Genomic DNA, 14,366 nt, shown 5'->3' with positions numbered 1-14,366 from the left:
GGGAGTTGGGCATCTGGGGAGCAAAGGATAGTGAAGGGGTCCAGTGGACTCTGCTGGAAGGTTAACGGTACTTCAGTAGTGGGTGTGGTGTGGGAACCTGTACTCCTAAAATATTATTCCGGTTAAAAAAAAGCCAATCATCTTGCAACAGCATTTCCTATCATACAACAAATTAATATAAATTTATTGGGTGGAAAGTGGGGAAAGGAACAAAAAAGGTGGGATGGTTCTGTATTGACATTAAAGAATTTATGAAAGGGTCCAAAATCTTCAGCCCACATCACAGACTTCATGTTTTGCTAACTGTGGAAACAGGGCAGCCCTGGTTGCAGGGCTGGAGGAATCACGGTGGTGCAGCTATCAATGAGGAAGGTCCTCTGTCCAGGATGTCACTTTCTGTCTAGTTCAGAGTGATGTTTCTTGGATGCAAGTCTAAGATTCTGCTTGTTTTCCCATCGGTGTAGCACAGACTGGCCGGGTATTACACCGTGCTTTTTATCTTGGTCCTGTTGGAAAGAAAAACACAAATATTGTTGAGAACTAGCATTAGAGCTTGATGACCTAATAGGTCTTTATCAAGATCATTTATTCATCAAGATAAATGGTTCTAACCTACACAGTTTGGGAGAGGTAGAACTTTTAAGAAATTAGTTCATTGGCTTTCCAAGTAGTAGAGAAATCAGAATATTACCAGAGTAACTGGATGAGAAATTCTGTATTAAGAAATACAAATATAAACAAATCCAGAATTGTTTAAGACAGCCACGTCTAAAAACCCTACCTCGTCTGACCACCTGCCATCCCGGGGAAGCCTCTGCAACCGATTTTTTGTCAGCTCAAGTTGTAGGCCATCAAACCTGCACTTAAACCAGCGGTGAGCTTCTTCCAGGTTAGCTGTTATCTGAACATATAAATGTTATCAAAAGTTACGACAAAGAATTACAAATTTTTGTATATTACTTTAATATTAAAAACCCACATGACCAATTGACAGTGACCTCACTGTCATATATTAAGCTTAATTTACTATTTGGAAAATGAGGAATGGTTGTAGGGTAATTTCAAAATCCATTCTAGGTCTAAAAATTTATAGTTTTAAATGCCTTCCAAAAGGACAAGATTATAACAGAATACAGAAAAATAAAAACTGAAATAAACTGGGCCTATTTTACACTTCTGATTATTGATTGAACAAAGATCTACTACTGTAACAGGGTGGTCCCCAGGAAAGGAGGAGGTTCCAAGTTCCTTGCCCCACCCAAGGGAGGGTGGAGCTGAGCAGGAAGAGGAAGAAGCTGCAGAAGAGACTGAGGAAGGAAGCAGGATGGAGCCAGGAGACCTGGAGGAGGCGCATGGAGCCTAGAGACACGTGAAGAAACTGCGCTTGTCTTTGGGTTGTGGACTGGGTGACACAGATGTGGGTGAGACCCGTGGGGAGGTGACCATGGCAGCTTTTATCTGGATGTTGATTTTGCTCTTTTCCTTCCGGGCTTGTCTGGTTGTTTGTGACCCTTTTCTGTGGGTCCCCACTGGAAGATGCTTTAGACTTGTGGCAGGCCTTGGGGCCTTGTTCTGGGCCGATCCCATTTGGATGGAGTTTTACCCACGAGGGGACGGGTAACTTTGGGTGCTTCATTTAGAAACTAGACTCTTTGCCTTACCTGTGTTGTTTCCTAGTTTTATTAAAGTTCCTTCCCATTAAAGTCTCATATGTTTTGTGTTGATGCGGCGGATGGCAGAACCCATTTAGAATAGGCAGGTTTGCGGGGTTTGGGCTGCCCCTCCCCCTGTCCTATAACACTACTAGTTCATGGCAAACTAAAATAATGCAATAAAATCCATATGCATGCTGGTCTCATGTTTTGTGGCTCTGGACTTCAGGTTTAATCAATACTTCACCATTCTATTATCTGTCATTAGGTAAGAATCTTTATTTTTGTATTGAGGTATTTATGCCGCGGACCAGCACAGCAGTGAACGATGAGGCCGTCTCAGGGTTGAGAGACTGCGCAGGGTGGTCAGGGATTCCGCTGAAGAAATGACAAACAGACACACTTCAAGAGAGAGTGTAAATCTGAGTGCGGTTTTATTTGAGTTAGTCGCCAGTATATATACAGGAGCAGTGAATGGATTTAGCTTATCGCTGAGTGGTTTACATCTGGACCTAGCCCCTTTCTTAAGTAGATAATCCATTAGTTTTGTTTTTAAGCTATATGATCGCATTTTTTTGTTTTACTAGCTACTTTTTCACTTAAACTATATTTTAATTATTACAGGGTTTAGTAACGTTTCATTTGAGTCAGCTTTGTGTTAAGGATTTCATATGATTTTTTAATTAACAACAAATGACCTTTATAGAAGAAGGAAGTTTTAGAAAGACAATGAAGGGATAAAGTTTGTAGTTCTAGAAAGACGAGATAAGGTTTTAGCTCCTGGTGGTCGTAATCCTTTGATAGGCTTCTGTCTTATCCATGTCTTCAGGGAACTTTGCTGTATTCCCCTGCCTCAGGGAGTTTTTGCTGTTCTCCCCTGTGCGCTGGTTCCTTGCCCAGCCAGACCTAGGGACCTTGGCGATAGCCATTAGCCCTAAAGGTCACTGCAGGGGGAGGTGCAGCAGGTCCCCCTTTGTTTTTAGAACGGAGCTGGAAGGCATACGTGTCTCGTTGAAGACGATGGATGGACCTATGAAGGGAACGAATGCAGAGTGGAATAAAAAGACAAAGGAGAAGGACAAGTAGGGAAAGAGCAATGAAAGAGAAGACAAGATGATACCAATAAGTAGGAGTTAGAGTTTGGAGGGTAGAAGATAGAGAATGAGCAAAGGAAGAGACTGAAGTGTGTAGATGAGACTTGCTGACAGCAGAAATTTTAGCTTGGAGAGATGAAAGGTCATGAGAAAGGTCATTGTCATGCCAGATGCCCAATAGGTGATGTTTGGTGAGATTCCAATGTAAGGAAGAGTTATAATGTAAAGGCGTAACACAAATGAAACGAAACTGAACATGGCAACGAGTAGACAGTTGTTGTTTGAGAAGTTGAACCTATTGCCAGTAGTGGGGCATATTTAACTGACAGAGGCATACATGATTGGATATATGTATATATTGTAAAATCACCACCATAAACCTAGTTAGCATCAGTTGCCATCCACACACATTTTTCTTTCTTGTGAGAACTTTCAAGATACTTAGCAACTTTGAAATATGCAATGCAGTATTAAGTTTATTCACCATGCTGTATGCATTACATCCCCATGAATTCTTTAGTTAACTTAAAGTTTGTATCTTTTCACTCCTAGCTCTCTGTGCCCATCTGCCAACCCTACCTCTGGTAACCACAAATCTGTTCTCTGTATTTATGAGCTCATTTTTTTATTGTAGATCTCACATACAAGAAAGATTATACAGCATTTTTCTTTTTCTGACTGAGCTAGCATAATGTCCACAAGGTCCATAAATGTTGCAAATGACAAGATTACATTTCCTTTTTATGACTGAATAAAATTTCATTGTTTGTGTATGTGTGTACATGTGTGTATCACAATTTATCCTTTGATTTACTGATGGGCACTGGACACTGAGGTTGTTTCCATATCTTGGCTACTGTAGACAATGCCACAGTAAACATGGGAGTGGCATATACCCTTCTAGTTAATATTTTTTGAGGCAAATATCCAGAAATGGAATTGCCAAATCATATGGAATTTCTATTTTTAATTTTTTGAGGCACTGTCACACTGCTTTCCACAGTGGCTGCAGCAATATACATTCCCACAGTGTACCAGAGTTCCCTTTTCTCCATTGTGTTGTGTTCTTCAGGTAGATACGTGGGCATTTAATTGCTTGTCAACATTTGTTACTACTTTTTTTTTTATAATCATCATCCTAATGAGCTGAAATGTGATGTCATTATAGTTTTGATTTGCATTTCCCTGATAATTATCAATTCAAGGCAATTGTTAATATATCTGTTTGGCCATTTTCTGTCCTCTTTGAAAAACATCTATTCATATCTTCTGCCCATTTTTCAATTAGGTTGTTTGTGGTTTTGCTATTGAGTTGTATGAGGTGTTTACATTTTTTTTAGATTATTAATCTCTTCTCAAATATGATTTGAAAATATTTTCTCCCAGTCAGTAGGCTGCCTTTTCATTTTTTTTCATTTCCTTTGCTGTGCAGCTTTTTGGTTTGATGTAATTCCACTTGATTATTTGTCATCTTTGCTTTGGTGTCAGATTAAAAAACTTAGCATCAAGACTAACTAGGAACTTATTTATGTTTTCATTCAGGAGTTTCATGGTTTCAGGACTTACATTCAAGTTTTAAATCCATTTTGAGTTAATACCTGCGTATGGTATGTTTCCCAGTTTCACTCTTGTATGTGGCTGTCTAGTTTTCTCTGCCATTTATTGAGGAAAGTCCTTCCATTGTAGTAACTGTACAAATATGTGTTTATTTCTGGTCCTCCAGAAATGTGTGTTATGCTAAATACCATGATGTTTTGATACTATAGCTTTGAAATATAATGTGAAATCAGTGTGTGGCCCCCCATTTTAATCTTTCCCAAGAAAGCTTAGGCTATGCAGAGTCTCTCGTGGTTCCATGCAGATTTTAAGATTGTTTGCTGTATTTCTGGGAAATATACCATGGAAGCTTGAAAGATATTGCACTGGTTCTATAGATTGCTTTGGGAGTAGACACATGCTAACAATATTAATTCTTCCAATCCATGAACATAGAATACCTTCTCTTATGTCATTTTCAATTTCTTTCATTAAAGTTTTCAGTATATAGGTCTTTCACCTCCTTGATTATATTTATTCCCAGGTATTTTAGTCTTTTTGATGAAGAGCAAATGATATATATTTTATTTCAATTGCATTCTTAAATTATTTTAAATGCAGTAACATTGGTTTATGTTTGTGTAGTACGAAGTATGGGCTCTCCCCCATCAGGTGTTGTTAGCATACCTCATCCACTACCAGGACACTCATATTTTATCACCATAGTCCATTGTGCTTCTTCCCCATCTTGCTCTCTCCCTTTCCCCTTCGGTAGCCTCAGTTCTAGAGTCAGTTTTTTAGGGTTAGTTCTTGGCTTGCTTGATCAGACTCTGTTTGGTTTCCCTTTATCCCACATATGAGTGACACCATTGGCTATTTGTCTTTCTTTTTCTGACTTGTTTTGCTTACTTAACATAATCCCCTCTAGCTCTTCTCATATTTCCACAAATGGCAAGAGCTTTTAAGATAGTTGAGTAGTATCCTACCTTGTATATATATACCACATCTTCTTGATTCACTGATCCTTATTTGAGCACTTAGGTTGTTGCCATAGCTTGGATATTGTAACTAGTGCTGCAGTAAACAGGGAAGTGCCTATTTCCCATAGAATTAATGTTTGTGTTCTTCAGGGAGATACATGGGCATTTAATTGCTGGGTGATATAAAACCCCTACTGTTTTCACAGGAGCTGGATCATTCTATTACCACCAACAGAGTAGCATTTTCCTTTTTCTCTACATCCTTGCCAGCACTTGTTGGTTTTGGTCTTTTTGATATGGGCCATTATCACTAGTGTGAGGTGGTATCTCACTGTGATTTTGATTTGCATTTACCCAGATGTAAGTGAGGAACATTTTTTCATGTACCTGTGGTAATCTGTCTCTTTCTCATACCTGTTGGTGAACTCTATGAAGACATAGAGCTGTTCTCACTTTTCAACTGGATTGTTTTCTTTTTGTTGAGTTGTATGAATTCTTTGAAGATAATGGATAGTAGCCCCTTGTGAGATATATGGTGTGCAAATATTTTCTCCCATTAACCAGTGTCTTTTTTGAGATAGTTTCTTTTGCTCTACAGAAGTTTTTTAATCTGCTGTAGTAGTCCCAATTGTTTATATTCTTTCTTGTTTTCCTTGCTACTAGTAATGAATCCACAAAGACATCTCTGAAGTCTTTGTCATGGAGTGTTTTGCCTACATTTTTGTCTATGTATTTTAGGGTTTCAGGTCTCACATTCAAGTCTTTTACCCATTTTGAGTCGATTTTGTTATGGTATGAGATACTGATCTGGTTTCAGTCATTTGTATGTGGCTGTACAATTTTCCTAACACTTATTAAAGAGGCTTTCATTGCCCCAGTGTATATTCGACGTCCCTTTGTCATAGATTTAACAATCTATATAATAGCTATGGGTTTATTTCTTAATTCTGTCCCTTTGGTCTTTGTGTCTATTTTTGTTTCAGCATTATACTGTTTGATTATTATATCTTTGTAGTACAGTTTGAAGTCTGGAAGTGTGATACTGCCATTCTTACCGTTTCTTGTCAGGATTGCTTTTGCTATCCTTATGTGTTTACATATGAATTTCAGTATTTTTGGTCTAATTCTTCAAATGACATTGAAACTTTGATAGGGATTGTGTTGAATCTGTCCATTACTTTGGGTAGGATGGAAATTTTGACAATGTTAATTCTTCCAGTTCATGAGCAGGGAATAGCTTTCCTTTATACAGGTCCTTTACCTCCTTTGTTTATTCCTAGATTATTTAATTTTGGGGGGAGGTGAAATTGTAAATGGGATTGCTTTCTTTTTTTTAAAGAGTTATTTATTTGTTTGTTTGTTTATACAAGCACTATGTACAGTCAGAAGCGCGGGAGGGTGAGAGAATTCACCGAGACAGAGCGGGGAGCAGAGCAGGCAGACGGACGGATGAAGTACACTGCTGAGGGGAGCAGAGGGTGACAGGAGAGGTCTGCGCGCCATGTGGGACCCTCCTCCAGTGGCCGGGGAGCAGCCAGGGATCGAACCGGTGCTGCAGAGGCTGCGAGCAGCTTCACAACCCAGCGCTCAACTGCTGCGCCACCGGGGAGGCCCTGGGATTGCTTTCTTAATTTCTTCCTCTTCTAACTCACTTTTGCATATTGGAAGGCAACTGATTTTTGTGTATTGATTGTGTAACCTGCCACTATTTGAACTGATTGTTTCAATTAGTTTTTCAGTGGAGTCCTTAGGGTTTTCTTTGTACATTATGATGCCATTTGCAAATAATGATTGTTTACCAATCTGGATTCCTTTTATGTCCCTTTCCTGCCTAATTGCTCAAGCTAAGATGTAAAATACTATGTTGAACAGTAGTGTGAAAGTGGGCATACTTGTCTTATACCACATCCTAGTGGAAAAAATTATTTTTGCCATTGGGAATGATGTTAGCTATGTTTGTCATAAGATCTTTATGTGGCAATGTTTCCTTTTTCACCAGTTTTTCAAGTGTTCTCATCATAAATGGCTGTTGAATCTTATCAAATACTTTCTCAGCATCTTCTCATATGATCATATGGTTTTTATCTTTCCTTTTACTGACATGGTGAATTATGTTGATTTATTTTTGGATACTGAACCATCCTTTAGTTCTTGGTATAAATCCCACTTAGTCATGCTGTATAATCCTTCTAAATGCATTACTGGGTTTGGTTTACAAAGATTTTACAAAGAATGAGCTTTTGGTTTCATTGCTCTTTTAGGATGTTTAATTTCTATTTATTTCCTTTATTTCCTTTGTCTATGGGCTTTTGGTTTTGTTATTTTTCTAGTTGCTTTGGGTGAGAAATTAAGTTGAGTTCTTTTTTCTTTTTTTTATAAAGTTTTTTTTTTTTAATATTTATTTATTTATGTAAGCACTGGGTACAGTCAGAAGCACGGGAGGGTGAGAGAATTCACCAGAGCCAGAGGGGAGAGCAGAACAGGCAAAAGGATCGAAGTACACTGCTGAGGGGAGCAGCGGACGGCAGGAGAGGTCTGCGTACCATGTGGGACCCTCACCGGAGGCCGAGGATTGAACCAGCGCTGCAGAGGCTGCAGGCAGCCTCGCAACCCAGCGCTCAACCACTGAGCCACTGGGGAGGCCCTGTTATTTTGTTATTAAACCTTCATTTTCAATCTTCTGTTCATTAACTTTATTTCTCAGGGCATTCATTTGTTTTTCTTAGTTGTATATATTTTAGATCTGCTTTTCTGTTTTCTTTCATTTTGTTGACTTTCTCTATCAAGGCAATTTGTAATTCTGTACCTGATAGGAAGAACAGATCTTCAGTGTCTTTGTGATTGGGTTCTGGAGATTTAGTCTCTTTCTGTGATGGTGTATTCCCCTGCAGAATCAACTTGCCAATTTTTTTTTTTTTTTTTTTGGTCTTCCATTATTTGCTTTCAGGGCTTTCTGCTGTTAGTGAGGCTTCTGACCGGATGGCTCCACCTACAAACTCATTTGGGGAGTTTATCAGGGTCTGTGTTGCCTCCTCTCCCTGCCCTTGTCCAGTAGTCTTACTGGGGGCCTGTGCTGCTATTGCTGCCCCAGGAGTGCCCTTGTCTTGTTTCTGATCTTGAAGGAAAAGTTTTCAGCCTTTCACCTCTAAGTAAGATGTTAGCTGTAGACTTGTCATACATTAGTTTTACAATGTTGATGTATATTCCCATTTTGTTGAGTTTTTATCATAAATGGATATTAAATTTTGTGAACTTTTTCTGCATCTATTCAGATGATCATATAAGTGTGCATCCTTCATTTTGCTAATGTGTTGTATCATATTGATTTGTGAATGTTCAAAAATCCTTGCATCCTTGGCATAAGTCCCACTTGACAATGATGTATGACTGTTTTAACATACAGTTGAAGTTGGTTGGCTAGTATATACATCTGTGTTGATCAGGGAATGTTGGCTTGTAGTTTTCTTGTGGCATTCTTGTTGGGTTTTGGTATCAATATAATGATAGACTTGTACTATGAGTTTGGATATATTCCCTCTTCTATTTTTGGGAGCTTTGAGGAATTGTGTTAAAGCTCCTTTAACTATTAGGTAGAATTCAGCAGTGAAGCCATCTGGCCCTGAACTTTTGTTTTTTTTGGGAGGTTTTTGATTACTGGCACAAACTCCTTATTGGTATAGTCATGTATAACTTAATGGCCAGAATACCATCTAAGAAATATGTTTCTAGGCACTTTCATTGTTGTGTGAACATAAGAGAGTTTACTTACACAAACCTAGATGGTATAACTAATAAATTGGCTATATCTTCTAGACTATTGCTATAAACTATTGCTATAAGCTTGTACATGTTACTATACTGAATACTGTACACAATTTAATGCAATGGTATTTGTACATCTAAACATATTTAGAAAAGGAAGAGTAAAAATACATTGTGAAAGAGAAACAATGATAAACATACACCATGGTGTATGATAAACAAACACCATGGTGTAAGGGCACTTACACCATGAATAGAGGTTGCAGGATTGGAAAGAGCTCTTCGACATCTTACTCATTCACACCCAGGTTAACATTGATATAACTATAGTAGTTCTATTGCTTGGAGTATCATCTTCTGTCCCTTTGAGCCTGTGTTTGTTCTTATAGCTTAAAGAAGTTTCTCTGGGTAGTATGTATTTGGGTTTTGACTTTTAATCCTATCAGCTGTCTGTAACTTTTGATTGGTGACCTCAGTTCATTTAAATTTAGGGTGATTATTGACATAAAGGAGCTTGGTTGCCACTGTCATTTTACCTTGTTTTCTGATTCGATTTATTGCCTTGTTCACTTTAATTTTTTTAGTTAAATGATCGCTTTTCAACATTTATTTATTCATACAAGCACTGGGTACAGTCAGAAGCGCGAGAGGGCGAGAGAATTCACCAGAGCGGGGAGCAGAGCAGGCAGAAGGACCGAAGTACACTGCCGAGGGGAGCAGCGGGCGGCAGGAGAGGTCTGCGTGCCATGTGGGACCCTCCTCCAGTGGCCGGGGAGCAGCCGGGGATCAAACCAACGCTGCAGAGGCTGCGGGCAGCTTTGCAACCCAGTGCTCAACCGCTGCGCCACCGGGGAGGCCCTCAACATTTCTTTTAAAGGAGTCTGCTGGCAGTGAATTCTTCAGCTTTTGTTTAGGAAAGACTTCATTTCTTGTATCTAAGAATTTTTTCGGGATACTGAAATTTTTGTCATTATTTTGAATATGACGCTCCACATTCTCTTGGCTTATAGTTTCTACATAGAAGTTTAATGATAGCCTGCTTGGAGCAATTTAATGTTACATGCCTTTCTTTCCTAGCAGCCTTTAATATTTTTTCTTAGACTTTTTATAGTCACTGTCTTAATGTACATCTGTTTGTATTTAGATAACCAGATGTTCTGTCAGCTTCTCAGACTTATATATTCAGTTTCTTTCCTAGGTTTGGGAATTCCTCACTTATTTTTATTATCCTCAGACCTACTAAGTTTATTTCCATAGCTTTCATATCCTGAATGGGGTCCTTCTTCATGAGATGACTGAATTACTTTTCTGAGTTTTCATGTCTCTGAGGTTCTTCATGACAGCATTTTTAAATTCCCTAGCCATTAGATGATTAGCACCCATGTCTTTGTGTTTGTTTTCTGAAGTTCTCTTGTATTACCTTGTAGTCTCAAGTTGCCTCGTGGTATATCTGCCCATTTTGCTTCTCTACCATCTTTTATTCCTTGCTTTTTAAGGTTTAAGTTGCTGTGGTAGATTAATTAATATCTTTCTCTTTTCCAATAGATGGTGCTTTTGATTTATATATTTCTCCTTTTTTGGTTTCTGCTGTATGTGCCACAGGCAAGCAGGGGATGGTGGGTGAGCTGCTGCTGTGAAATGGGGAAGTGCTACTATTGTGGATGTACTGGGAGAGGCCTGGTTTGTATCTGTGGCACCATTGTTATCCCTCCTATTTGGGTTGCCAGATCTGAGACTTGGCTGTTGCCTGTTGGTATACTTCACAGCACTAGAACAGATCCCAAGGGTGGGGGAGGAGTGTGGGATAGAGAAGTTTCTGTTCTCCTCCTGGCCCATGGTGGAGCTCCTCTCCTTTAAGTTTCACCTGTGTCAAGAGTCTGGTCCTACACACCACTTCTATTCTACTCTCCCCCAGGCCCTTTGGTTGAGCTAATGATCGTGCAATCTAATGCCACCATACTACCACTCTGCACATCCCTCTCCAACTACCTTTCATGCAGAAGCTTGAATCTCCCTGGTGCCCCTTTCTAAAATATTTTGTGTTGGTTTCTGAGGGGCAGGGAGTGCTTTAGCCTCTCCATTGTGCTGCAGGATTCTCAGTGGTGTTCTGTTATTGTATAGTTGTTACTTGCTCCTCTTGTGTGTTAGTGAAGCAAGGAATGCCCCATGTCACCATTCCTTAGTTTCATTTGTCTTTCCTAGTGTCTTTTTAATCTCTTTCACTATGCTCTTTATTTCCTTCCCTGTATATAGTGACAGGCTGAAATTTTTCTTCTTGATGCATGTAGTTACAAAAACTTCCTTCTTTAGCACTTTGCTTGCATCCCATAAATGTTGGTATTTTTTAAAAACTCTTTTGATTTCTTCACTGACCCATTGGTTATTCACTAGCATGTTGTTTAATCTCCACATATTTGTAAATTTGTTATATCTAGTTTCATGCCATTGTGGATGGATAATTATAATCTTTTTAAAGTGATTAAGACTTGTTTTGTGACCTAACTTGAGACCCATCCTAGAGAATGTGCATTACAGAAAAATGTATATAATGTTGCTTTTGGATAGAATGTTCCATATAAATCTGTTAATGACACTGGACCAGATGAACTTATCTTTCCAATTTGAGTAACTTTGCTGGGTATTCTTGGAAGTTCAGCACTTTGAATATATCATGCCACTCCCTTGTCCTAAAAAGTCTGCTGTTAGTCCTTATGGGGACTTCCTCATGTAAGAGGTAGTCCTTTGGTGCTTAATATTTTCCTGTCTTTACCTTTTGACGTTTTAACTATAAAGTGTCTTTTTATGGTTCTCTTTGGGGTCATTTTATTCATCTTCCAGGTTTAGAGATGCTCTAAGCCATCATTTCTTTTACTTTTTCTTCTGGGGTCCCTTTAAAGGTAAATATTAGTCCACAGACATTAGTTTCACTTTTTTTTTGCTTTCATTGGGTGAGTTGCACTGTCCTCATCTTTTCTTCTGCTTCATTTATTCTTTTGTTACACCCGCTAGTATATTTTTAAGTGTTACACTATTTTTCAGTTCTATCACTATAGTACTTTTTCTCACACACAGAGAGATAAACTCTTTATCAGGTAAACTGCATTCAGTTTTTACCCTGATATTTTATCTTGAAACATACTCCTTTCTTTTCATTTTCATTTTGTTTGACTACCTGTATTGGCTTCTGTGCATTAGAGGAATCAATGACTAGAAGAGTTGAAACTTACTTTCACTCCTGTGCGAGCTCATTTTTTTTAGTCTTTGTGATTATCTAAGCAGCCTTTATTTCTAGTAGCTCCCCCTAGTTGAATGTGTGCCAAGACTGGAAGATCTCAATCAGATGCCTAGATACACACTGATTTAAAACTATTTCCTGAGAGTCTGGTTTTCAAAGTGTGGAAAAATATTGTGGGATAACAAGGGTGAGCCTTGGGTCAAGGTTGCAAAATTGATGCTCCAGAGTAGTTTACAAGCTGCTTATGATGTACAGGGAAGGTGCTCTGTAGGGTCCAAAATACCAATCCTGAAAGCTGAGAAGCAAATAGGACACTTTCTCACTAAGACTAGATGTGTGTTTCAGTCTGTGCAGTGCCAAAATTTTTCTGGTTTTTATAGTCTTGTGGAACCCAGGGACACAAGTCCTCCTGGCCTCCAAAGTCAGGTAATGAAGGGGAATCCACTGGGTGGAAACCATGAAAACCAGGGTACCAAAATGATTATGACAACCATCCTCTGGGGGAGTATATGAAGATGGTGCCCAACAGCCCCGAGATACATGTTAAATCAGAGGTCAGCCCTTCATGCTGATGTTTTAAGATAAATGAACCTCTTTCCACATAGTTGACAAACCTCTCAATTGGGTCCTGAGGTGAGTAAGTCTGAGGGGTGCAAGTCCTGTTGCATTTTAAAGCTACATATTTTGGTGGGTTGTCTCAGGTGAAAAGAGTTGGGGGTGGATCATACAGGGTTCAAAATCTTTCACTTCTCAGGGAGAAACTCCAGGCTGAGTTCTTTCCTGCCTGTTTTGGTGTGCTGTGAGTTCAGGATTTTCCTGCCATCTATATTGCTGCTTTCAATCAGAATCACAAAGAACTGCAATTTAAAAATTTATTAAGTTACTGGTTCTTGCTTTGAGGAAATGTGTCTATATCCATGGGTCTGGCTTACCTGTTCTGATTCTGCACTGGCCTCTTTCAGTTTATTCTCTGTTACTTCTTTACATTTCCTCAAGTGTCTGATAGTTTCTTCTAATTCCTGAAAACATGACACAAATATTTCTACAAAAACTTCATGTTGTAATGAATGGGAAACCAAATTTGACAATAATGATAGGATACTTTATAGCTTCAGGAACTACCAAATACAAGATAAAATTTTTGTTTTTAGTATATTTAATTTACAGGATATGTAACGATTTTCATGAAAAAAAGTAATTAACATCTCTTTCCAGAATGGGAGGGATACTTTTTATAGCAAGCACTCTGTTAAGAGGTCGATGATATTGTGAAGTCCCTTTTCAGTAATATTATGTTATGCTTTTTATTAGGTTGGAAATAGCTCAAAGTCCTCCAATAGCAATAGGTAGGTCTTTTACAGGGAAGACCCAAGCAGCATAAAGTTTCTGAAATTACGTTCACAAGTTTTATGCAATTATTTTGTCTGTGAATTTTAGCTGTTCTTTAAAATTATCATTTTTATTAAGTTGGCAACAGAATATGTGCCTTATTCAAATCTGATTTTAAGGACTAAGATGAAGAACTTAATTAATCTTTGAGATGAATCTTAAGAAATCTTTTACCTGGCACCGAGTCTCTAGTTCCTGCCTTATTTTCCGCTCTGTCTCTAGTCGCAGTTCTTGCTGTTTATTCCGTGCTGAAGTATCATATTGGCTCTTGGCCAACAGCTGCATCTCTTGCTGCAGGTTAGACATTTCCAATACAAATTTCTGAATACTCAATGACTGGTAGGACACAAAGAGGTAGATAGTTGGTGAACCTGACCAAGTCAAGGATTTAATGTGATTGGTAAAGATAGTTTATGGAAATCATCTACCTGTTCATAGTTTTTTTTCTGATATTGATCCTTAATTAGCTCCATTTGTCTCAATTCTGTTTCTATTTGCTGGAAAGAAAATAAGATAATCAGTAGAAAGACTCACTTACTCTTTTTGCCTAAGGGATAACAAAAAGAATCCCATGAGACCCATAGTGATTTATCAGTCCTGCTTGGTTCTCTTTCCACGTAGTCCACTGATCCCGAGAATGCAAGTTTCAAAACATTTACACAGCAGAATTTCTGCTGGAAAAAGTTGCTCCCCCAAGGCAATCTGTGTACTTCCTAGT

The 14,366-nt window shown here is 38.6% G+C and overlaps 1 protein-coding gene across 1 annotated transcript in view; it reads right to left on the bottom strand.

Moving 5' to 3' along the window:
* Window positions 1-389: 389 nt before the first annotated feature.
* The window catches only part of CCDC150 (coiled-coil domain containing 150), a gene marked incomplete at both ends in the record, with an annotated part of 66,893 nt that continues 52,916 nt past the window's right edge, over window positions 390-14,366 (bottom strand). Inside the window, 5 exons of the mRNA XM_084228741.1 lie at window positions 390-506; window positions 782-901; window positions 13,192-13,278; window positions 13,823-13,984; window positions 14,077-14,145. Coding sequence (XP_084084867.1) covers window positions 390-506; window positions 782-901; window positions 13,192-13,278; window positions 13,823-13,984; window positions 14,077-14,145 — 555 coding nt within the window. The remainder of the gene's footprint in view (window positions 507-781; window positions 902-13,191; window positions 13,279-13,822; window positions 13,985-14,076; window positions 14,146-14,366) is intronic.

This window comes from Talpa europaea (genome assembly GCF_964194135.1).
Source record: "Talpa europaea genome assembly, chromosome: 1".
Taxonomy (NCBI): domain Eukaryota; kingdom Metazoa; phylum Chordata; class Mammalia; order Eulipotyphla; family Talpidae; genus Talpa; species Talpa europaea.
Note: the sequence above shows the minus strand (reverse complement) of the source record. Positions and strands in the feature narration are given on the sequence as shown.